General features: G+C 34.6%; 2 protein-coding genes across 2 annotated transcripts; both read left to right on the top strand.

Annotated features, from left to right (window-relative positions):
• Positions 1-5,662: 5,662 nt before the first annotated feature.
• On the top strand, positions 5,663-8,857 carry LOC113759574 (peroxisome biogenesis protein 12-like; the record flags this gene model as incomplete). The annotated part of the gene is made up of 4 exons (XM_027302150.1): positions 5,663-5,938; positions 6,053-6,334; positions 6,611-6,863; positions 8,614-8,857. Coding segments are annotated over 4 exons (825 nt in total), but the record flags the coding sequence as incomplete, so codon positions are not given.
• Positions 8,858-15,692: 6,835 nt separating this feature from the next.
• Positions 15,693-18,031, top strand: LOC113762583 (rust resistance kinase Lr10-like). The gene is made up of 4 exons (XM_027306094.1): positions 15,693-16,147; positions 16,426-16,476; positions 16,582-16,611; positions 16,807-18,031. Exons 1-4 carry the CDS (start codon positions 15,802-15,804, stop codon positions 17,949-17,951), a joined length of 1,572 nt encoding a protein of 523 aa, XP_027161895.1. The 5' UTR covers positions 15,693-15,801; the 3' UTR covers positions 17,952-18,031.
• Positions 18,032-24,836: the final 6,805 nt, after the last annotated feature.

Genomic DNA, 24,836 nt, shown 5'->3' with positions numbered 1-24,836 from the left:
AGAAGACATAGTTACGTACACCATATATGTTATCTGCAACAAAGAGGTCTGGGTTGCGGGGGCAGAAGTTCAGTACTGTCCAATTTGTTGATATACACTAATTAACTAATGATTCACATACATTGATTCAGGTACATATAACGCCAAATTTATGTACAAAAAAAACACACACTCCAATCAAACGTAAGTCCAACTGGGCTTACCCAGTTTTGTGTTTTTCAAGTTCAAAATCTTACTCTATCTGCTTATTTTATTTTTCTTTTTCAGATAAAATATTTGTTGGCACGCAGGCTCAACTCGCTTGGCAGATTGTAGAGGAAACTAATCATGGGATCCTTCTGCCCCATCTTGTTCTTGTGTTTTATTAAGTCCCTACAGTTCCTGCCCTGATGATATTAAGTCTCTTTGTTGGGCCTTATTCAGAATTGTAGATATTGTAGAATATAATACGTAGATAACTACTTGTTCCATTTTAAAGTTCCCGCAGCCTTTGCGGTCACAATCATTTTCTAAAAACTTGTATTAACTTGGGTAAATCTTTTATATATTAACAGTGTATACACAAGCAGATCTAGATACATGCAATATATATATATATAATTTAATTTTCAAATTCAAATTCAAATTTAGATAATGTAGCATTTATCCAACTCTGTCAGAGTATATACTGACAGTGTAGAAAAAGATTAATCCTATTAACTTTCTCACTTTACTTGATCAAAATTTTGTTCTTCTAAAAGCCATAAAAAGTCAAGAAATGATATACGTCTTGGATATTTCGCCGAACAATCAATTCTCTACAAAATCAATGTGAGAAAGTCTCCAACATATCAAACACAATTGCCCTAAACTCCACAAGAATTATAAATTGAAATACCTTGACATTAACAATAATACTTAAGTAAATTCATTATACAAGTCATGTTGAAATGTTGGTTGTTTACAGTAATGTATAATGATTTGAGAAAATACTACTGAACAATACAGGATAATACAATATAGCTAACATGAATATTAAGTTATTATACGTGTCTATAAATAGACACATACAGCAGATTTATACGTGTCTATATATTATCACATGTTTCTCTTTTTAGTTTTTATAACAGGTTTACATATGTTGTGTATATATACATACATACATACATACATGTATGTATGTATATATATATGTATGTATATGTATATATATGCGTGTGTATATATATATATATATATAATCACATATTTCTTTCTTTCTTTTCCTCCTTATTTATTTATTCCTTTTCTGAAGTCAATTGGAATGTTTATGGAGAAACCAATGCTCACTTACTAGTCTGTGAAGATGCTTCACTCCAAATTTGGGTCCATGGACTAGATTTGCAACGTCACATGGCGTACCCATGAGACTGTAATCTCATGAATACTAGACATCTTGATTATAACTTACAAAAATTCACTAAAATTTACAACATACAATTACTCTTAATTGATAATTTCACTAAAATTAAAATCTACAAATATTTCAAATTGTCATTACTAATTTATACAACCCTAACTTAAGAATTTTAAACCCTTTATTTAATACATTTATTAAACATCTTACTCTATAATTCCTCCAATGTGATCGTCAGTCTCTTTACCTCTTTGTTTATCTTGTAAAGATATGAAATCTTGCTTCCAACTTATAGCCAATAATATATATGACTTAATTAGTCCACATATGTTATTTCATTTACTTATTTCTATCTTAAATAATCCTATAACATATGAACCTTTTATGAAAAGTAACCGAAAAGGTTTCTAAAAAAAGGAAGATTTCCCTATTCCAAAAGTTTTCCATTTTGGAAAGTTTGCCCTTTCGAAAAGACTTCTCTTTTTAGAAAGTACTTTAGTTCAATTCCCTATAAGAAAAAAGTTTCTATTTTGATATAAATAGGCACACATTGGCTCCAGTTGGATTTGAATTTGGCTTTGACCCTAGAGTTAAGCCTACTCTTGAGAAAGGCTTCTTTTTATTTAATTTGGAATTATAAACAAACTTGGGCTTTTAATATTATTGAGTTTATTTGTTAAAATTTGGGTTATTATAATAAAATAGAGCCTTTAAATAAGTTCTTGGCTGTATGTAGCTCAAATTGGGCGTTTGCTATATATTTGGGATTCTAAATTTATTTGACGAGTTGGGAATTTTTAAATTGGGCTTTATGATCCATAAGTTCAATTACAGAATAAACAAAATGTCCACCATAAGAACATAAGCCCTACATACATAGGCCCAGAAAACCAGTTTCCTTTTCTTTTTATTTAACCGTTAACCACCCCATTCGGCCCACTAGCTATATTAGTCCCAAAATAGTATTCGCAAAAAAATTTAAGATGGCCCCTTTCAATTTTGGCATGCATGAAATTGGATCCTAAAACCAAAACAATTGTAAAAGGCCATTAGAACTTGGTCCAATCCAATAAAAAAAAGCCCAAGAGTTTGCCATAGTCCCCGAACCCAATTAACTATTAAATCATCCAATTGATTGAAACCCAAAAGGGCCACAATAGCATCATCAGCTGAGTTTGATCTTTACCAGGTCATCATCATCATTACCCCGATCTTTAAAAATTTAATGGTCAAAATTGTGTCACACTATCTCATCGAGTGGTATAGCACAATTTAGATCATTGAATTTTTGAAAATCGGATCTACCCAAATTTTGAGCCTATCCCTATAGCCTCTAAGGCTTGGTAGGGTGGGAGGTCAAGGGTTCTAACCTTGCCTCTCACCACTTGCCACTATATGTGGTTGTCATTTAAGTGGCTTAAATCCATATGACCCATCTGATCCGATGATAGTTCAATTCTCGTCGGTTCCCCCATGATCCAATTGGGTCCTCCTCTTAATATAGGCTAGACTAGGAGTAGAAGTAGGCGTAGGATAGACAAGTATCGAATGATAAAAAAAGAGTTTTGATTCACCCCAAAATGGCAACAGTAGTGGTACGGCTTTGACTCGTTTCCCAACTCACAAGCCGGAGGACTAAACACAACTATTAATTATTTGTCTTTTAATTTTGTACAAACGGTTTGTCTTCAAGTGAAATTGTGTGCCATGAAATTCCATTTCTCCACACAAATAATTCTAGAAATTATAAAGTCCTAAAGGATATTATCAAATAAGTGGAAACCAATCTTTAGAGATACAAAGTCTACACCCATCCCATGTCTAGACATAGGGCTTCTAAGGAAAATTTTAAACCCTGAAAAGCTAATATCGTAGAAATATTCTTAACAAAAGTTCATAGTCTTATGTGGTTATAGCCGAAAAGATGTTGAATTCTTGTCCCTTTTATGCCTCGTCTGTTGATCTCTTCTCCATCCCAAGACTCTTGCATGCAAACTCTCTGTATTTGGTTTTGGTGTTTTATAGAAAGAAATGAAAAATACAACAAATTGAATGAGTTATAGCCAATCAAAAGTTTTATTTTGAATATGCACATATTAAGAAAAATTAAAAAGCATTGTGACATTAAAGGATGAAGAAGAAAAGGGACAAAACATAAAGAAAGAAGAAAAAAAAAAGAAAAATGAGAATTAAACTTAAAAGATAAAACTTATATGATTGTAGGGGCATATTTGTGACCATTGATATGTATATAATGTATGTACTCTATAAAAGTCTCTTGGATGATTTACCTTTTAGTCCTTACTCAATATATCTATATCTATAAAAGTCTATATAAATTATATTCAATAAACATGGGTGAATTAAAGGACTCCTACAATTTTGCTCTCCGTCTCCTATCAAACCAAAAATTCTTAATTATAAATGTTAACGTATCAAATAATGGCCGAATTTTTCCACTCACTAATTGCATCATGATAAGAAATTGAACTAAATTTGGACTCTATTAAATCGGAAGACAAGCTATCATTTTATGACATAGATGATTGAAACTAGAAGTCAAATTACATAGTCAGTTTGAAGTCCATTAAGATCCCAGTAAAAGTCATTGAAAAAGAGAACTTTAAAAATGTCAGTGTATCAAATAGAGAACTAAATTTGGACTCTATTAAATCAGACAAGGTATCATTTTATAACATATATGATTTAAACTAGAAGTCAAATTACATAGAGAGTTTGGAGTCTATTAAGATCCGATCAAAAGTCATTGAAAAAGAGAACTTAAAAAAAAATTCTGGCTGCAATGCTGGATGAAGACTCATCAGTGATTGATTGGTCAGAATACCACAATTATATCTAAAGTGAAAACTTGTATGATTTAAAACCCCTCTATTGTTGTTCCTTGAGTACTTTAATGTTGTATTTTAATCTATTGATTATATTCATGACTGAATAGTTTGATTGGCACCTTGGTTAAATGCGTATTACTTGTTTATGAATTTTGAACCTTTTGATTTGAGAATTGGACTCTGTCTTTCTTCCTTCTTCATGTGCTTGCTTTGACACAATAATGAGATTATACAAAGCTTGACACTTAAAAGGTATACCGTGGAAAATAATTTGTTTTGATTCGAAAATTTATGATTTCTACGGAGATTGTTTAAGGTAGATGATTTTTATCTCCACAATGCTAAGTTAACCATATGATAATCATAAACCAGCCCATATTAGGATTAGTTCAATCCAGAGAATTTTTAGGCAAAAATCCAAATCTATATCTATATGTATTAGAGGACAGGTTTTTAATGAGGACCCTCCACAATTTTAGATTTATTTTAATTCATTATTCCTTCTCCGCATCCCTTTTCACTTTTCCAATTTACGTGACTCACTAATCTACAAAATCATAACTCCATAATTTTAACTAACATATATTAACCACCCATGCAAAATCGCATCTGCAAATTGTAAACCACGTCTAACACTTACCACACGACTCATAGTAATAACCAACTCATAATTTAAGGAACTCACTACTATGGAAAATACATATCCAAAATTTAGGAGCCCGTTTGCATTATAATTTCCACAACTCCCACAATTCTACATATCTTACTCTTAAAACATATCTTACTCTCATAATCATTCACAAAAACTGAAGATCACGATTACATTCATTTCTACCCATATATCATTCATTTTCTAATATAAATTTCTATTATTATTTCAGGATTCATCTTCCACAAAAAATTAGTTTTTGAATAATGTCACTACAACAAAAATAGCCTTTCCTGACATACATACGAGGACACTTGATGGTTTGTGTCATTATAGCACTTCTATCATTACACTTGTTATCAAATCAATAATTTATACTCTTTTTTATTTTATTTTATCTGATATAAGAATAATAATGTGTCTTTAGACTACCTATCATGACATTTGAAAAAATGTGAGATGCACCAAAAAAAAATTAGAACACAAAATGGCGTCGTTTGATTTTGGCGGAAGATTGCTTTGCCAAAACACTTAGTGAAATTTCAAAACCTCATTTTGCCTGCTGAAATTTTGCTTCTCTTATCTCTCTCACAAACTCTCTCTCTCTCTCTCTCTCTCTCTCTCTCTCTCGGCAAATTATCTGTCAAAACTCTTGGCCAAAATTTTGCTTTCCCCGAAGAGTTTTTTCTATTGAATCTCTCCACAATCAAACTACCCATGTTTTCCCATTGAAGATATGTAATTACATGATAAATTTTTGCCCTAAATTGATTTTTCTTGGTTGTCTGCCTAAATCTGAAATACCAATTTTTGCCCTCCTCTCTCGGCCAATTTCCTCTCCTCTGCTCCCTATCTCTGCCGTCCCGTCGCACCATCAAAGAGGACGAGTTCAGATTCTCCAGAAATTATTTCTTAGCAAAAGAATTAGGCAATTCCGGTAAGGAATCCGGCCACAAGCTCGAAGATATCGTAGGAGGACAAGGGACTCGTCCCACCTTCTTCGAAATGGCCGCTGCCCAACAGCTCCCTTCTAGTCTTCGTGCTGCTCTCACTTACTCTCTCGGCGTAAGCTACTCAAAGTTCAAACTCCATCTGGGTTCTTCAATTTTCATCAAAATTCTTGTTTTTTTGTCTTCTTTTTTGTTTTAATTCAGTAACTGGGCTTGTTTTGTTTTGTAGGTATTGGCTTTAAGAAGACCCTTTATTCACAAAATCCTGGACTATGAGGATGAATTCTTCGCTTTGCTAATGCTTGTCTTGGAAACCCACAGCTTGAGAACAACCGATGCTTCTTTTGCCGAGTCTCTTTATGGGTTGAGAAGAAGAGCGGTTAATATTAAAGTAAAAACAAAGGATAATATTCACAGCAAGAAGAAGATTTTGCCATTGGATTCCCCTGCTGACGCAATTCATCATAATGGTTTAGAGAAACGCCAGAAAATCCTCTCTGTTGTATTTTTGGTAATTGTTTCGTTTTCTTTTGGTACTCCTTAAATTCAGTTACTTCATGTTTTGCATAATGGAGAAGAATTTTGTCTATGTGACGATTCATAATTTTTGAAATAAGTCCTTTTTTTTATCGGTTGTTCTCATTACTCTCGATTGGTCGTTTTTTAATGCTGGATATGTTTCTGTTGTCAAAGATCCTTCCTTTTTGACACTCAAGCAAGCTTCTGGCTTTTTTTATTTTTAGTAGAGTTTGTTTACTGTGTTCTGAGTTGGATAAACGTTGTGTAGGTTGTGTTGCCGTATTTTAGGTCCAAATTGCAGTATGTATACAATAGAGAAAGGGAAGCTACACTTCAAGCGAGCTTATGGGGTGAGGGTGAGGAAAGATTTGGCAACATAGACTACTTTGGTGGAAGTGGAAATTCCTCAGCTTCTGGGAGCAGTTCTGGTGAAGAAGCATCTACCACGAGAAGACGCGTCATGAAGAGAATACAGAAGATTATAGCTGCTTGCTACCCGTGGATACACGATGGAAGTGAAGGTTAATGCTAGTCTCATTTATGTGTAGTTTGGGTGTTGAAACTTCACTGGCTTTTCCTCCTTATTCTAGATTTGCTTAAGCTTCACTTGGATTTAATGCTGTCGCCTTCTTCATGTTCTATCTGTGTGCTTATGCCAATCTATGTCTTGCTCTTTCCAAACCTTGCTACGCTAGGACTTAGGAATCTGAACTCTTAGACCTTTGTCCTCTAGAGGAGGCCTTTTGCGTACCTCAAGCTTAGCTTCAGCCTCAGCTAGTTGACGATTCAGTTTTTCGAGTGCAGGGGTAAGATGATCAGGCTCCAGGAAAATAACCCGCAGAATCTGTTCAACTGCAACTTGATCCCTTTGCTCATCAAACAGCTCTGGTACATAATCCATGTCACCTTTTACTTTCAAGCTCATGATCTTGAACTTGACCCTGCTCTTTAGACCATCCAGCTTGTCATTGGACTCTGGAGGCTCCAAAAACTTGAAAATATTTCTTAGAGATGACTTCTATTTTGAACTTAAAATAGAAGTCATGTTTTTTGGAGTATATATGCTTGCTTTTAGTGGTCAACTTTAGTGTTTTCTGATCTGTATTTTCTGATCTGTATTTAGCCTCAGCCTCAGCTTAGGGGAAAAAATTGTTCAAAATTTTTGCCTTGTCATCATGAATCCCCTAGATTAATTGCATCATCTGCCTCTTGGCCCGCTTGGGAAGGACTTGCTACTTCCCAACCATTTTTTGCACAAAACCCAACTACGGCTGGACTTGGTAGGGGGAGAGTTGAACAAAAATTGACCAGCGGTTGGAAAATTTTGGTTGTTGTCATTGGTAGTGTAAAATGTTGACCATACTTTCTGCTTCTTTCCCTCATTAGACAAACCTACTCAACAAACTTAGAAAACATTAAATTAGATGTGTTTTGCCACTAGTTTTTGGGGTTGATTTAGTTTATCCAGCAAGCTAATTGGAGCTTTTGTATGGGTACGCCAAATTGGAACAAATGGGATGTTATGTGCTTGATCTGACCCTATTTTCTTTTTTTGGGGGGGGTGGGGAAGAGGAGGGTCAGGGGGCAGGAGATTGGGTTTATTGGACTTTGTGGTTGGTATAAGAGGATGAGTGGTGTGATTATGGTTGTTGGCAAGTATGAGGTGGTAACTAAAAGATGAAATTAAAGCTTCTAGGTGGGAAACGTTATGATCTTTTCTGTAGCTAATATTTAAGAAGTAAATGCAACTAAAGCTTCATGATCCGCTACTGCTGCACATTTATGTATTGGCTTTATGGGCATTGAGTTGCTAATACTTATTCTGAAAGCTTTTAACTTTACGCATTGATCTGTCCTGTAATTGCCGATATGAAATGCATGTAACTAGTTTTGTTAGCAGTTGACTTTATGTTACTGAGTGGATACAAGGTTTAGTTTTTCATTGATAGCAGATTGATCTTAAGTGTGAGTGGGTTGCAAAATTTCCCCCTGGAAGTGATTATTTCGTGGAATACAGAAAATTTGAACAAATTTAAATCCTTAGAATGGTTCCTAACTTTGAATCAAACAAAATGACATGGCTCGTGGCCTAATCCAGAGTAGTGGAAAAGGGGTTCATGTCTTTACATCGTGGCTCTTAGGTCTCATCATGAATGGCTTCGCCTCTGGAATCATGGCAATTTAATTTGATCTTTAGCAAATACATTGTGGCTTTTCTGGAAAGCTCTTGTTAGTATGATGATCTAATGATCCCCCACAAACTGTGCATAGGTGGAACCAGCTGAAGATTGATGGGGACTTCGTGGTTATGACTGAAAGCTCTCATTTCATTGTAAAGTTTGGAAGCTACTGTTAGTTCTTTCAACTTGTTAGGGATGAGAATCTTTTAGTTTGTGCACAAGAAAGTATTTCAAGTTTGTGTACATGAGAATGTTTTAGTACTTGTTTGGGATTTTAATACTTGCTACGTTTGTACTTGTTACCGACTTTTAATTTAATGAATTATATTTGAGTATCGACTTCTTCTTTTAAATTGCTATATGCATTCTGCTCTTTGGGATAATTTTACAAGTCCCTTGGGATTCTGGTTGATGGAATGTACAGCAGGGAGGACTAATTGCAGGTTGCTTCCATATAAAAAAAAAACAGGGAAAAAACTCCTGGCAATTAAAAGTGTCAGCATAGCTTAGCTTCGAAAAACACTAATGACAAATGGGCGTGTCGTCCAAAGCAGTGTAAATTCACATGGCTACGTGTCCTTAAAGCCATATATTAAGACAACTCAAGATGCCTTCATAAATTGGATATCCTACTGATCTGCTACTGATGTTCTAATGCTATACTGACACTTTCGATTATCACAAAAAAAGTTTTTGTTGGCAGAGGGAATGCTATAGCAGCATGGTATTCCTGACACATTTGAATGCTGCTAAAGATTTGAGGCTATCCCCACATTGGAAGGGACAACACTCGCCCTAGGTGTGAGGATAGATAAAGTGTCAGGTTAGATTATCTATACTGACACCTTTAAATGCCGTTAAAGGCCATTTTTGTTGTAGTGTGTACACATTTTATCACACTTTGAGCTATTGCTAGACAAATCTTAGATTTTAAATATATTGGTACAATTTTTTTATTTTTTGTTTAATTCACACTCTCTTTTAATTTCTTTCAATAATATTAGCGCCATGTTTAGAAAAGAAAAAAAATTGAAGAATTGTGTTTGTTTTACAATTTAGCCTTAACCCTATATCTGAACAAGTTTACTTAACCGGTCCAAACCATAACCAATCAATTGAAGGTCATTAAAATTTAAATACCATTTTATGAATTTGGAATATTTTGGATTGATATTAAAGGTGGTGACTTTGATTTGTTTACATAATTAACTGTGAGATATTTTTTTTAAAAATTTTTTATTAGGGGTGAGTTGAGATTTAAGAAAGAGAAAGGAGGAAGAGGAATTCAAATTCAGAACCTCTATTGGAGTATCAACTAAACTTATAATAAGATAGTTGTCGATTCACATAAATAATTATATTAACTTAAAATCATCATGTTCCAAAGAGTCAAAATACTCCTCTTGATTTTTTGTTTCTTATGCAAGTTACAGGAATTGTCATGTGAATATGAGTTGACAAACAAATAATAATCCCAAACTTATTCCTCTCTAATCAAAGCTCTTTCAGTTTGCCTATAAAGAATAAGGTAATCTGAAGACATTGGTTAGTTGATTATTTGGCAAAATCCGGCATAAATGAAGCATGTTTTGGTGAAGAACTTTGAACCTTTGCGTTTGAGAGTGAATAGATACTCATTCTAAAGCCAGAAGGAGAATAAAGTAAAATTGGATGTTTTCAAAATGGCTTCAAAGGACTTCTGGATAACTTATTGCTAACAGAAGTGTGGTTTCATGACAAAAGATGGTTGGAGTTAGAGGTTTGGTCCAAATTGGACTGGTTTATTTTTGTTAGGAATTTAATATTAGCATTTTAAATTTGAGGACAAAAAAATTCTTTGGCAAAATGTGTAGGATGTTTGTGCTATTTTATCTAAAAGAAAGAAATAGAAGACATATCAAAAGCTACCCAACTCAAATAACTTCTGTCATATAACATTTTCTTGTCCCTACAAGAACACTTCCTTAATTACTACAAAAAATTTTAATTGAATTTTTTAAATTATTTGATAAATTATACGGGTGCAATGCATGTGTTTTTTTTTTTGTTTTGTTTTTCTAATGAATATAAACATCAGCAGTATGGAAGGATGGCACTACCATTACAAAGAAAGTGCAGAAAAAATCTTACGGTCATAGGCCTCTTAAGTAAAACATCATTAAATCTTCGGCGCAAATCTTCACAATCCCCCTACAACCAACATCGTATCGATGAAATACAAAGAAAGTCAAGAATGTCTTTGATAGTTTTGGAGTCAGTTCTACCAAATGAAAGAATTACTATTGGACACAGTTCAGTACTTTAAGCCGTGCTTCTTATTTCACGGTAGAGACATAAAGGTGTAAAATCACGCAAGAAAATGGTTAGTAAGCCAGCCATGCTTATCTAAGGCCAAAATATATTTCTTCCAATTGAGATTCATTAGGTAATAAGAAGGTTATTTGTTATTCGAATGCATCTTAATTAACCCAATGAAAAAATGGAAAGGAATATTGGAATTCACCCCTCCTGGGCTCTCAAGATTCTACAATAGCAATAACAATAAAGGCTGAAACTCTAAGATTAAAGGAGAAGCATTTAGCTCCTGTCTAAGGTATATCAAGTAACTTCTCCTTGTTCTACTGAATTACAGCCACTTAGACAGCATGATTAAAGGTTTTGCATTGCTTGTTGGTTAATGAGCCTTGCTTGCTGCTCCAAACTACCATGTTTGGCATGCAATGGATCAGAGGCTTTTCTAGCAAAATCTGAGTTGAGTCTTTCACAATATAGATAAAGTAAGACAAGTTTTGGTATGATCAAACACGTGCAATAATGCAAGTGCACTTTTCTAGTTGTTAAAATGTTTGGCATTAGTCATTAGTAAGCATTTTGTGTATTTCATGTATATAGAGAGTAAATTGCTACTGACTGCTAACTACAAGTGGGCAATATGTAATAATTGCAACTAATAATCACAAATAGTAAGCTAAACACTAACATCTAGTTGCACATATGAATAATATCTAATCCAACTATCGATCACTAAATTATATCTTTACCTACATGTTTGAACACTTGTCTTTCAATAATTAAGTTCCTATATAGCAAGCTCCAATAACCCCCTAAAAAACAAAGCTCCAATAACAAATTAATTTCTAAAGTCACTACAATTCTAAGTAAGGCCAAACTTTGGTTTTGGCTTTTCAAAACACTTGTGAAGAACTTGGGATGTATCATTCCAATAACTGACCTAGTAGAGAAAGTTTGAGACCTAATCTTTTTTTTTTTTTTCGACACAGGGATGTCCGGATCAATCCTTACGGGGCCCGACTAATCCCCTGCGGCCCGGGCCTTGGCCCCCCAACCCGACCCAAGCACGGTAAGTGCGCGTAGGGACTCGAACCCGGGACCTAGAGATTTATCAGGAGGAGGTGCTGCCGCTGGACCATTCACGCGGGGCGTTTGAGACCTAATCAGTCAACCCATTTATAGCTTGCAAAGCTCAATAATTTTTGAATGTATATGAGTTAGACCTACTGCTAGAAGTACTACTCATGCTCTTTTGTCAACTGACAAATTGGCAAACTAACTTGTTGAAAATGTGTAATTGTGTGCACTTAAGATGAATAATACTTGTATCAGTCAAACTGACTAGCCTCAAATTGGTTCGTTAACACTTTAACAATTAAGTTTAAATCCGCTATTGAAAACTTTCAGAAGTTGCAAAAGACATTGGGACATGCATAGCAATTGTTTTTTTTTCTTTTAATTTTTTTTACGCGAGCTACTGGATGTTCCATAATCAATTTTTCTGGACAGAAAAACATGAAATCGAAATTTGATAGAGAGATTTCACGAATTGCTATGGCGCTAGAAGTATCAATAAATTGCTTAGAAAAAAAAAATATGAATATAATCATAGCCAGTTTGGTCCTGTGTCAAAACTCTTTTCTTGCTCTTTGCTGAAGACTTGCAGGTCATTGCATATATATGGCTTGGAAATTAGAAGGCAGCGGTCAAGATGGGCTGAGCTTTTCAATCTTCGCAGACCAATAATTGCTCATTTGATCTCGCCAATGACAATCATATTGACTTTAAAAAAAAAAGAAATAAATTGTATTTTTGACTTGTCGGATACAGGTAAAACATTTCATCAATTAGATTGCGATTCATTATCATATAAAAATATAATATATATATATATATATAAACTCTTATAATAACAACTAAAATTGTAAAAAATTAGGGGGAGGGACCAACTTTATTTTACACATATATTTACACACTATAAATTAAAATTTTCAAAAGTTAGGGGAGGCCATGGCCTCCATCAGCCCCCCTTAGCTCCGTCATTCGACAAGTGGAATGTAAGCAATTTGAAGTGTCAATATTTTGTTTGTCTTAGTTTTGCTGCGATCAAAGTACCCTTTTGTCTAATAATTAGAGTCATTTTATTTCGGTTATGACAGTAATGATATGAACAAAATGCTACCAATTGATTCAATAATATGAGTAATTAGAATAAAAACTAAAGCGTTACCAAATGATTTGAGTAATTAGAATAATATTCTCATGTTCTTTTTTAATGCTTCCTATAGCCATTGATATTTTTTTATCTAGTTGAGTGTGCAGTCGGTGCAAAAATATAAATGGCCATTCATTGTTTGATAATTAAGAACATGGTAGTCATTTTTTTTTTTTATTACACGGAACTTCTTATAAAATAATTTCAAAAGCAAAAGGCAATGGGTACACGAAGGCTCTTTACATACCGCATCTATATAAATATCAGAATTTTACCAACTTCCTGACCATACTTCCAATGGTCTTAGGTACAGAAAAAGTAACAAAGGGAATAGAAGAAGAGCAAAAGAAGTGTTATTGATACCAATATTACACATACCTTTTTTTAAAATTGATATTTTGGTGAAGCCTCTTTATATTACCTCAAATACAATCAAGCACAAATACATAGACCGGGACTAACAAAGCGTGTAGTTTGATTTTACAGAGAGAGAGAGAGAAAGAGAGAGAGAGGCAATATTAGGAAGGGAAAGTTGGAATCAGGCCGGTGATAGAGGAGATGGAGTGGACAGTGGAAACGGCTGGAGTCTTGGTGTTAGAGAAAGTGACAGTGGTTTGATCAGTTCACTAAGACTGAATGAAAAACTATCTTCTTTATTGGAGGACATTCTGGGGTTCTGGGAACATACCAGAGAATGAAGAACTATCTTTATTGGCCAGGGATGAAGAAAGATGTAGAAGCTTATGTGTATGATTGTGACATTTGCAAGAGAAGCAAGGATGAGCTCTGCCATTATCCAGGGTTTTTACAACCTTTAGAAGTCCCTGAGCAGGCGTGGCAACACATTTTTATGGACTTTATTGAAGGGTTACCAAAATCCTTTGGGAGTAATGTCATATATGTGGTGGCGGACAGGTTCACGAAATATGCTCATTTTATCCCCTTGACATCCCATTACACTGCCAAGATAGTTGCTGATACCTTCTTTGACCGGATATTCAAATTGCATGGCTTACCTCTCAGCATTATATCTGACAGAGACAAGGTGTTTACCAGTGCATTTTCGCAAGAGCTATTCAGGTTACTAGGGACAAAATTGCACCTATCATCCACAACCGATAGATAGACTGAAAGAGTAAACAGGTGTGTGGAAGCATACCTCAGGGGTATGCGCATGCACCGACCAAAACGGTGGAGGAAATGGCTAGCCACTGCTGAGTGCTGAGCGGTGGTATAATACTAATTACCACACCAGCCTTCAAATGTCTCCATTTCAAGCTCTGTATGGGTATAAGCCTACACAACTCAGGTTATTTCCATACCATACTCAGGTAGCAGCAGTGGAGGATTGGGCCAATAACAGAGTTAACTGGAACTTTTTGCTTAGAGAAAATTTATTGCAAGCACAAAATAGGATCAAGCAGCTGACTAACAGGAATAGGACAGAGAGAAACTTTGAGGTGGGAGATTGGGTGTACCTTAAGCTCCAGCCCTACAGACAGACATCAATAGCTCTGAGGAAGAATTTGAAATTGGCTGCAAAATACTACAGACCATATCAGATAGAGCAGAAGTTGGGACCAGTGGCCTATAAATTGAAGCTACCTGAAGGTTTATCGTTGCTTAAAGAATCACCTAAAGGAGCAGCTGTTAGCACTGGTCTACCGGAGTTGAATGAGGATGATGAGATACGCGTAGCCCCACTGGCAGTATTGGATATGAGAGTTATCAATAGAAATGGGGTAGCAGTAGAATCAGTGACGGAGTCAGGATTTTTTTTTAGGGGGGCCAAAATTTTCTTAATATGCTATGTTCAAAATAATTTCCATCTATTTACTTTAATTATAAATATATATATAAACTCTCATCATAAAAAATAAAATTGTAAAAAATTTGGCGGGGGATCAACTTTATTTCACATATATTTACACACTATAAATTAAAATTTTCAGAACTTAGAGGGGGGCCATGCCCCCTTAGCTCCATCATTGAGAACATATGTTAATCCAGTGGGAAAATATGGCGCTTGAGGACGCTACATGGAACCCCACTAATTAATGTCAAATTGACAACCGGGTAAAAATTCCATCAAGTTCAAGTAAGCATCCCTCAATGTATCAAATGTCACTTTCTTTGTGGAAAAAGTATTGGTCATTGCTTCTTGTATCGCTATTGGAAGAGGAATTGATGGCGAAGAAAATCATAAATTGGTGGGTTATGAGTTATGACTTGATCAACTACAGGGAAAATATAAAAAGAAGGTCTCTTCTGAGTTCTCAGTTCTCACAAAGTAGAAGTTCAAATTTCAGCACAGATGTCACAGGACAAGGTATCCATAGCATCGCTACTTGTTCTGGTATTAGTCTTGGCAGGGTTGGCAACCAGCTGCGAAGCCACCAACAATCACCACTGCGACCCGTCCTCTTGTGGTGATATCCGAAATATTAGCTACCCTTTTCGACTGAAAGAAGATCCCATCCATTGCGGTGACCCCAGCTACGAGCTTGCCTGTGAGAACAATCGCACCATTGTCAACTTGTTTTTACAAAAGTACTACGTGCAGGAAATTATCTATGAAAAGTACTTGATGCGGGTAGTTGATCCAGGCCTAGATAAGGCCAATTGTTCTTCTTTTCCAATTAACACTCTGGAATATGATGAGCTGATAACCCACAGGATGAATATCCTTTATATGATATCTTCGATACAAATATTCCTGTATTATTTATTTCTTGCCCTGTTCCCGTGAGATCTCCTTTCTTTTCAGATATCATGGCATTCTGCAGAAATCATATGTCTTCCAACTTTTCATCACCAACGAATAACTATTCTTACCTTTTAGTTGGAGACCATAAAGTATCTGTACTGAATGATTCCTGTGCTGTCAACATGGCTGCTTGGGTCACAGAGGACTTTGGTGGAAGAAAAGCTTATACTTCTCTTGCGGGTCTTTATGATGCTCTTGCCTATGGATTTTTGCTTGATTGGGAGGGCATCTATTGCCAACAGTGCAGCAGTGGTTTTTGTGATCGTGACGTGAATGATTCTATCCGTTGCTCACCTAAATATTTGCAGTGCGAGCTCCTTCACCCAAGTACATTCAGGCCCACGTTCGAATGTACGCTTACCAAGCCTTAACTTTATTTCAGTTGGAAGTTTGGAATTACTTTGTTTTACTTTGTAAATCACTTATAGACAACATGCTTGGGTTGAAAGCGTTTCTGAAATTTTTCGTTCGTAGAATTATTAGTTTGTTTTATTTTGTAAATCGCATTTTGCTGACAAATTAAAAAGCCCTCCTGCACAGGCAAGAAGTGCAAAATCACAAAAATATGTAGCCTCAAGATCCACTTTCTACTTCGGTTGCATAACGTTTTTGGCTGGAGAACTTTGCAGGTCTTAAGGAGATATGGTACCAGAAAGTTGAGTTTTTAAATCAAAACACCGGTCAGTGTTCTATCCTGTTTTCCTCCATGTCTAAAATAGGTTTTTCCTTGAAGTTTTGCCATTTTACATCTAATCACTTTTCCCTCTTGTCATAACTGCTGGCAGCAATTAGCAGAGAATTAGGAATTCTCATTGGTAAGACACCAAACTTTTCCTTTTTGAGGCTGCTTATATGAGTATAAAAGTAAATATCCTTGTGATGATTGAGCACTTTTTTAGTTGTTACTGTATATTTATCCTTATATGCAAGTCTCTCCTTGTACAGGACACTTTTGAAGCACAAGGATCTTAATGAACCTTCTAATTTTGACAGGTTTATTTCTAATGCAGGAATGTGTCTGGCAGGGAGATTTTTATTGGGTGTCCCATTCCTGTTTGCATTAATAATCTACAAAATAAGAAGGTCGCACTTGTCTATGTATGAAAACATTGAAGACTTCTTACAGAGTCCAAACAATCTCATGCCAGTTAGGTACGCATATTCAGACATAAGAAAGATGACCAATAATTTCAATGACAAATTGGGTGAAGGAGGCTATGGGACTGTTTTCAAAGGAAAGCTTCGAAGTGGTCCACTGGTAGCGGTAAAAATGCTGGGCAAATCCAAGGCCAACGGGCAGGAGTTTATCAGTGAGGTCGCTCACCATGCTAATGTGGTAAGGCTGATTGGCTTCTGCTTTGAAGGCTCCAAAAGGGCTCTTGTCTATGAATTCATGCCTAACGGGTCTCTTGAGAAATATATCTTCCGAAAAGAAACAGAGACAACATCCTTGAGTTGTGAAAAGCTGTTCGACATTGCTCTTGGGATTGCCAAAGGAATTGATTATTTACATCGCGGCTGTGAGATGCAAATTTTGCATTTTGATATCAAGCCTCACAACATTCTTCTAGATGAGCATTTTGCTCCTAAACTTTCTGACTTTGGACTTGCAAAATTGTATCCAACAGAGAATAGTATTGTGTCCCTGACAGCTGCAAGAGGTACGTTGGGATACATGGCCCCAGAGTTGTACTACAAAAATATTGGAGGAGTCTCGTACAAAGCAGACGTATACAGCTTTGGAATGCTGCTGCTGGAAATGGCTGGGAAAAGGAAAAATCTGAACCCTTTAGTGGACCAGAGGAGCCAGATATACTTCCCTTCATGGGTTTATGATCAGCTGAGCAAAGGAAACAGTATTGAGATGGGAGATGCCTCAGAAGATGAAAGAAAGATGTTGAAGAAGATGATCCTGGTAGCATTGTGGTGCATACAGATGAAGCCAATCAATCGTCCTTCTATGAACAAAGTCATAGAAATGCTTGAAGGAGATGGTGAACTCTTAGAAATGCCTCCTAAGCCCTTCCAAAATCCAGACGAAATGCCTGCACCTGAGGCTGAGGATGGTGGAAATGATGCAGAAGAGACGACTGATTTCCCACAGCTACAACTAGATCGTGTAGATTCAAGTGATATGAGTATGGATCAAGATTAAAGTAAATCCAAGTGTCATAGAAGTCTTTCTCTTGGACAAGACAATTATCATTTCTTCCTGAATTAGTTGTAATAGTATTCATACATACTCGTGTCGAAATTTTAATCAAAGAGCTGGTCTTGCTATTTATTCCAAAAAAAAAAAAAAAGAAGCTGCCTGTGCAATATTAATGTAATAATTATATTGGAGTAATTGTTACTGTTATTCCTGTCTGCAATTACCGGATTAAGGATCTCTTTATGAGGATTTCTTGAAAAGGAAGTATTGAATCAATTGTTAGTACATTTAAATTACACTTAACTTACCATATAAATGTACATACTCACATTTATTACATCTTTGCGTTTACGCTGTTTTTCAAATAAGTTTCACCTTCGCCGACAAACTAACACCTAAAGCTTTTCTTAACGAATGGCCTTGAGGAAAACATCAGCCAAACCCATGTTTTAAATGCTTATAGAAGAAATGGGGTAATTTTTTGAGTGAATTTATAAGGAACCTCATAGTTTGGTTTCCTTTTGTTTGAATTTATAAGGAACCTCATAGATATATATTTTGTTGGCATAATTTCATTGATATTGGCTGTCCTGGAATAAGAGCAGTCAGAAATGCTAGTGGCAATTTTCTTTTTTCTTTTTTTTTTTTTTCCTTAAGGTATGATGATGGCTATATTATAGCTTGCATCATCGGATATTTGTCCTTTCTTTTACACGTGGACTATTGAATACTTCACGGTCTATAGCCTATTCATCCGGGAAGACAAATATGAAATCAATATCATATCGTTGAGAGTTTTACGAATTCTTATGGCCTAGAAATATCAACAAGACAAAGTCAAATTGGCAATTTATTGTTTCTCATTTTGGCTCATTGCATAAAGACCTGTCGCTTGGAAATTAGAAAGCGCCTGTCAATATGGGCAGAGCTCTTCACAGAAGCATGTATTCTTTTTTCTTTTTTTGGTATTATTAATATCCATAGTAGCTTTCATGTATTACGGTACACCGATAGCTAATATTTTCTGACATCAGCACACATTATTATAAACATTCGACTTTTCAATACTTACAAAAGGACTTGCATAATGAGTCTACTTAAATAGTAATCTTGACGTTTAGGGCACTTCAGTTTGATTTGTTAAAGACTTTCTCTTATTGACTTCGTAGACAAATTGATTGTTGTACAAAATGTCCAAGATGAACGTCATTTCTTAGAGTGTTATGATTTTTAGAGATACACAATTTTGACCAGAAAAAGTGTTGTGAGTTTTAGCTGTTGATAGAAGGTTTTGAGGAAATTAGGTAGGATTGTGTTCGCAAAGTCTACAGATGCAAAAAGTATTTATCTATAACTTTTTCCTATAATCACTGCGTTTTGCAATAAGGCATTATTAGTGGTTATTTTGAAACCTTAGAAGGGCCATTTGACATTATGTAAAATTATTAGTGGTTAAAAGTAATTTATCCTGATTATTATGGAAATGCAATGCAATTTTTTTATTTATTGGTGAGGGGGTAATTTGGATATTATAAGTAATTTATCCTAATTATTAAGGAAATGCAATGCAATTTTTTTATTTATTGGTGAGGGTGGGTAATTTGGATATTACAAAATTAAGATAAACTTCTGCTTACACCCTTAATTACCAAAACTCATTTTACAGGATAATAGATAGATAGATATAGATTAATGTGAAAATTAAGATAAACTTCTGTTTACACCCTTAATTGCCAAAACTCATTTTATAGGATAATAGATAGATAGATATAGATTAATGTGTCTTAACGAATATCTTAAGGACACCAAAAGAAAAGAGCTCTTTAATTAGATTTAGAATTATTACATTTATGTTAGACGCAAGTCAGTTGGACCAATAATACTTGAAGTATCCTTTAATATGGTTAGTTAATAGATGAATTAAGTTTAAAACTTTAATTATTTATTAGTAATAGTGGTTTATTCTAACCAACAATGATATACTTTAATGATTAGTCCATTCTAAGTTACTTGTAATCATCTAAAAAAAAAAAAGAAAGTTTCAGGAAGGTGCAATCAGACGTAGCAAATCCGGACCGTTTACTCAAGTCAATGGCCAAATGGGCACTACATTACTTTTTTTTTTTTCGTGTATATAGTCTATTCCACAGGAAAAACAATTAAAAACTAAACGTTGTATTCACTAATTATTATGGTACAAAAAAATGAATATCAATGAGTCATCGTCTGCTTAATTATATACTGTCTCTCATTTTCGGTAATTGGCTAAAGACTTGCAAGTCGTGCCGGTTCAGATAGGATGAGCTTTCCACAGACTAAATTGCCGGGCACTTGGCTTCTACGTTGACATGTCTATTTCCGTAAAAAAATATAGTAGGTGTAAATCTAGTTTCCCCCGCCCCGATTCCCCCGCTGTCTCCGCGGGGAGGAAATCAACTTATCATAAATATTCATTTACAATAATACAATTGTAAACAATGTTAAATAAGATTAAAAAACTGTCAAAATGAAAATAAAACACAACAAGTCACGTTACATACAGTGCGGAGGAAGAGAACCGATCGAAATAAAAAAGGGTTAAGAACAAAACAGGTTGAAATTGGATAGTTTAGTCTAGGGGGGGCGTTGGAAACAAATCAACAATAGTCCATGAAATTTTTTCAGTTGTTGGGTCGGTCGTTGACACTGACTAGCATTGTACTTGTAAGTAAATGTGCAACTTTGGGAAATTTAAAGTTTTATTTTATATATATATATATTATTGTATGGGGGGATGGGGTGGATGTATGTTTGCCGCACCCCATCCCCCGCCCTTGCCCCCATTGTCATCCTTAACCTTAAGAGAACTTAGTGTAATTTTCAAAATCTGGAGGGAGGTCAGTGAAATAATTAAAAATCTCGGAGGAGGTTTATGAAATTATCCCTTACTAAATTTGAGGATAAACTAGTTATTTTATTTTTTTAACACCATAATTTGATTTATGTACATCCAATCTAAAATATATTTATACCTTATTTTCACATATTTATTGTCAACAAAAGTTAAACCAAGCATACTTAGAAGTTTAGCAATTTTAGAATTATATTTTTTATTTGGTAACCATATTAGATTTGGTGTGACAATTGGCTTAGGAAATAGAGCTAAGTCATATTTTGGTATTATAATTATAATAGAATTTGTGGTTATCTTTCTCTATTTAAGAACTTTGTGTCCTAAGTTTGTAGTTGAGCGAAATTATGAATTGAAACAGAATATTTTGTTTCCTTCCATGCTTTTCTTATTATTTATTATTTGTACACTTTTTGTGCTAACATTCATACACAAGGCATACTTGTGCGAAACCAAACTTGTGAGAACCATCGCCGTGTCTACAATGTAGATTTCAGAGAAAATTAAGTCACTGTTTGATAATCCAGTTAAGCATTGAAACTTAATGAATTCAGATTTTAACAAATTCAAACGCGTTTGTTAACCAAAACTAAAGCATCTGAATTTATTAAGTGGTACTGAATTTTATATGCAAAATTTGCTCCAAAAAATAAGTGATAAACTATTCACTTATCACTTAACGTGATATATACTCAAATATATCAAATTTAGTACTTAACAATTCACTAACTTAATGGATTCAGATTTCAACTTCACATTTCAGTTTTCAAATTTCAATTTTATCAAACGCACCCTAGAATCTTTCTGTCCGTCTTGTTCTGGTTTTTTTCAGTTATTAAATAGGTCCCAACAATTCCTGCATGGATGATATTGTAAATATGATTTCTCACATCGAAGTCCTACTGCATGTCGCTGGTATTTAGAAAGCACCAATTTTTTTAATTTTATTTGTAGGAATTGTACATTTCAGTAGTTTTTATACACTAATAATATAGCAATTTTTTTACATTAGCAGTTATGAACGTATGCCACATGTACATGATTTAAATTTCAAATTTAAATTTATGTTAGGTGGCATCATCTAACCTTGCTAGTATTAAAATAATTACATATTGACAGTGTATAAAAAACTTATCTTTTCTAAATATGTATATTTTTTTTCTTTTTAATCTGGTTGTATGCCTTTCATATCATTTATAAGAATTTTCAAGCAAATTTTGAATAGAAACTTTAAAGGTTATGTCCCAATAGCAACGTGGTCATCATCAGCCATTTGCCATCACACCAATGCATAAAATGAGCCTAAGCATCCTTTGGCAATCTGTTTTAGTGCGCCCATTCGTTTTGGTCGCATTTCGACTACATTGGGTATTAGTATCTTCGAATCAAAGTCCAAACGGTAAATGGGGTTGAAAAAATTCACTTGTTCTTTTCTTATTCTGGCCCAAATTATCTTTTCTATAGAAATTCTGAGGGGATCGTTCAGGGCACCGAAAGAGGAGCAGCATAACATTTCAGAGTTTTCAATTGATAGGAGAATTGATATTTGCGCTCTCATTTTAGTTTATTTTACTTCAATTCACTCACTAAACAATATGCTTCCAGGGAGTGTAAGAGGCTAATTTGAGAGTACAAATATCACTTCATCATAATAGATGGTTTATCTAAAAATTCGTGCAATTGGCTTATTTGAAAGTTCTTGCAGCATCCTGATAAAACGCTTGCAGCATTCAGGAGGGTGCAATGAGACCATTTACTCGAGTCAATTGCCAAATCTGCCCTCCTCCATATGTATTTTTTTCTTCTTGACCGACTTTTCAAAGGCAAATTAGCGACCGAGAAGAATTTAGGAGCCCTACTTGAGCTGTAGGTTGGTTGGAGGCTTAAACCGTGGATGGGGCCTCACAAGTTCCGTTTTCCACAAGGCTAAAAGAAGACTTGTAGAATCCGTTTACTTAAGTACTCCTACTATTGTTGACGTTAAGGTACTTCAGTTTATAATTCTGACGGATCTGTTAGAAATTTCCTCGCATTAACCCTGTAGACAAATTGATTGCTTCGCGAAATGTGCAAGAAGATCATCGTTCCTTGGAGTTTTATGATTTTTTTTTTTTTGAAGTTTGATCAGGAAATGTGAATGAGTTTTTACCAAATTTGCTTTCGCAAAGTCTGCTGCAACTTTGAGACGGAAAAAGTGGTAATCCACAAAATATTTTCTTTAAAATTTAAATAGTGCAATCCCCGATAAGGCCCCATTTTGGCTTTGGCTATCAACATTAGTTGCAAAAGAAGTTTGGGATGTATAATTCCAATAACTAACCGATTAATATGTGAAATCACTTATCCAAACCATTAATAATAGCTTACAGAGCTCAATCACTTATCCAATGTACAAGATAAATCTGTTGGATGACAGACTAGCAAACTAGTTTGTTAAAATGTCTCAAGTATGTGCACTTAGATGTGCCTAAAGGAGTGTCTTGAGTACACAAATTAAAAGAACCAATGATTTATTAGTTAGGGCCTGCGTAAGGAGTACCCAATAGGCATTCGTTAACATATATTTCAAATGTCATATTTTTTAAAATGTAAAATTAATTAGTAAAAGTAAAGAAATTCAAGAAAGAGTAGGTAATATTAAAGAAAGAAAGTATATAAATATAACGGAGAATAATAATTATTATTATGTGTGTATATATATATATGATATATTAAGTGAATTTTAAAGTACTCAATGGATACCCGTTAAAAAAATCCCATTAATTATAACGGATGGCTCATTTAGTTGATGATGAGTAAGGTGCCGTGACCACGGTACATGCAAAGCAATTGTGGACCGTTTACTTGAGTCAATGGTCTCCCATGAAAACATATTTTAGAAATTGATTGATTTCTTCTGTTTATAAAGCGAGTCGACTTTGATTTTTGACTAATCCTCACTACTTTTTCTTCTACTATAACACAAGATTCTCCGTTTTGGTGGAAAAAGTCTATCAGTATTCATGTGTACACATATACTATTGTATATCACATGACTTATTAAGCTTTGGTTCAAATTGCTGCAAAATAATTCTGAAATAAACGTTATTGGAAACATTCACTAATTATTATGGCACAAAGAAAATAAAAATGACATTAAATCATCATTAGTTTGCTAATATAAGAGTCGATTTAGATTGTGAGTTTTCACAAAAAGTTTTTAGCACATTTCTCTTTTTTTTTTCCCCCTATGAAAACATTTGGTCCTGATCTTGGACTTTGTGGCTTGGAGACTGGTAAGCGCCGGTCAAGATGGGGCACAGACTAATAACCGGGCATTTGTTTCGACATTGACTTTGCTGTTTGTGGGTCTATTTGGATATAGTTAATATCGATATTAGCATTGTTGCATTATTGGACCTCACTCAGCACGAACCAGAAAAATTACCTTGAGGGATGAATTTGACATATCCAAACCTCAGTATAAAACATAAAACAATTTGAAGTTTTTCAAGGATAAAATTGTAAAATTTTATATAAAAAAAGCATTTACTAAAATTTTCAATATTGTATAAAAGCAAAATCAAATCTTCTAAAACTTGGGGGAGCAGGCCTTCTCCCCTCTCTCAACACTTACAAATCTTCATGACAAGATTACTTTGCAAATTCTAAGAAAAGTGTGTTATTGTCAAAAATTAGACTTATGGACAGAAAATACAAATTTCAATCTCTAGACATATAAAGGAATGAAATTACAAGAAGTGTTAAAAAGCATCGATGGCCTAGCCTTGAAATAAAGTGTCCTTCAACTCCTCTTACAATTTTTTTTTCCTTGCCAAAACAAAAAGGGGGATTGAAATGGGGTAAAATGCAGCAACCGCTCTAATGGTTTTCACGAAAATCTCCCAAAAATAACAACAATATCCCAAAATTTGCCTTGCACTTTGGACAAAAATGGGAAATCCAAAATAACAAATGTTTGAGCCAAGGTTTAATGACTAATAATGAGAAAATGATAT

Source organism: Coffea eugenioides, chromosome 2, assembly GCF_003713205.1.
Source record: "Coffea eugenioides isolate CCC68of chromosome 2, Ceug_1.0, whole genome shotgun sequence".
In the NCBI taxonomy this organism is placed as follows: Eukaryota; Viridiplantae; Streptophyta; class Magnoliopsida; order Gentianales; family Rubiaceae; genus Coffea; species Coffea eugenioides.
Note: the sequence above shows the minus strand (reverse complement) of the source record. Positions and strands in the feature narration are given on the sequence as shown.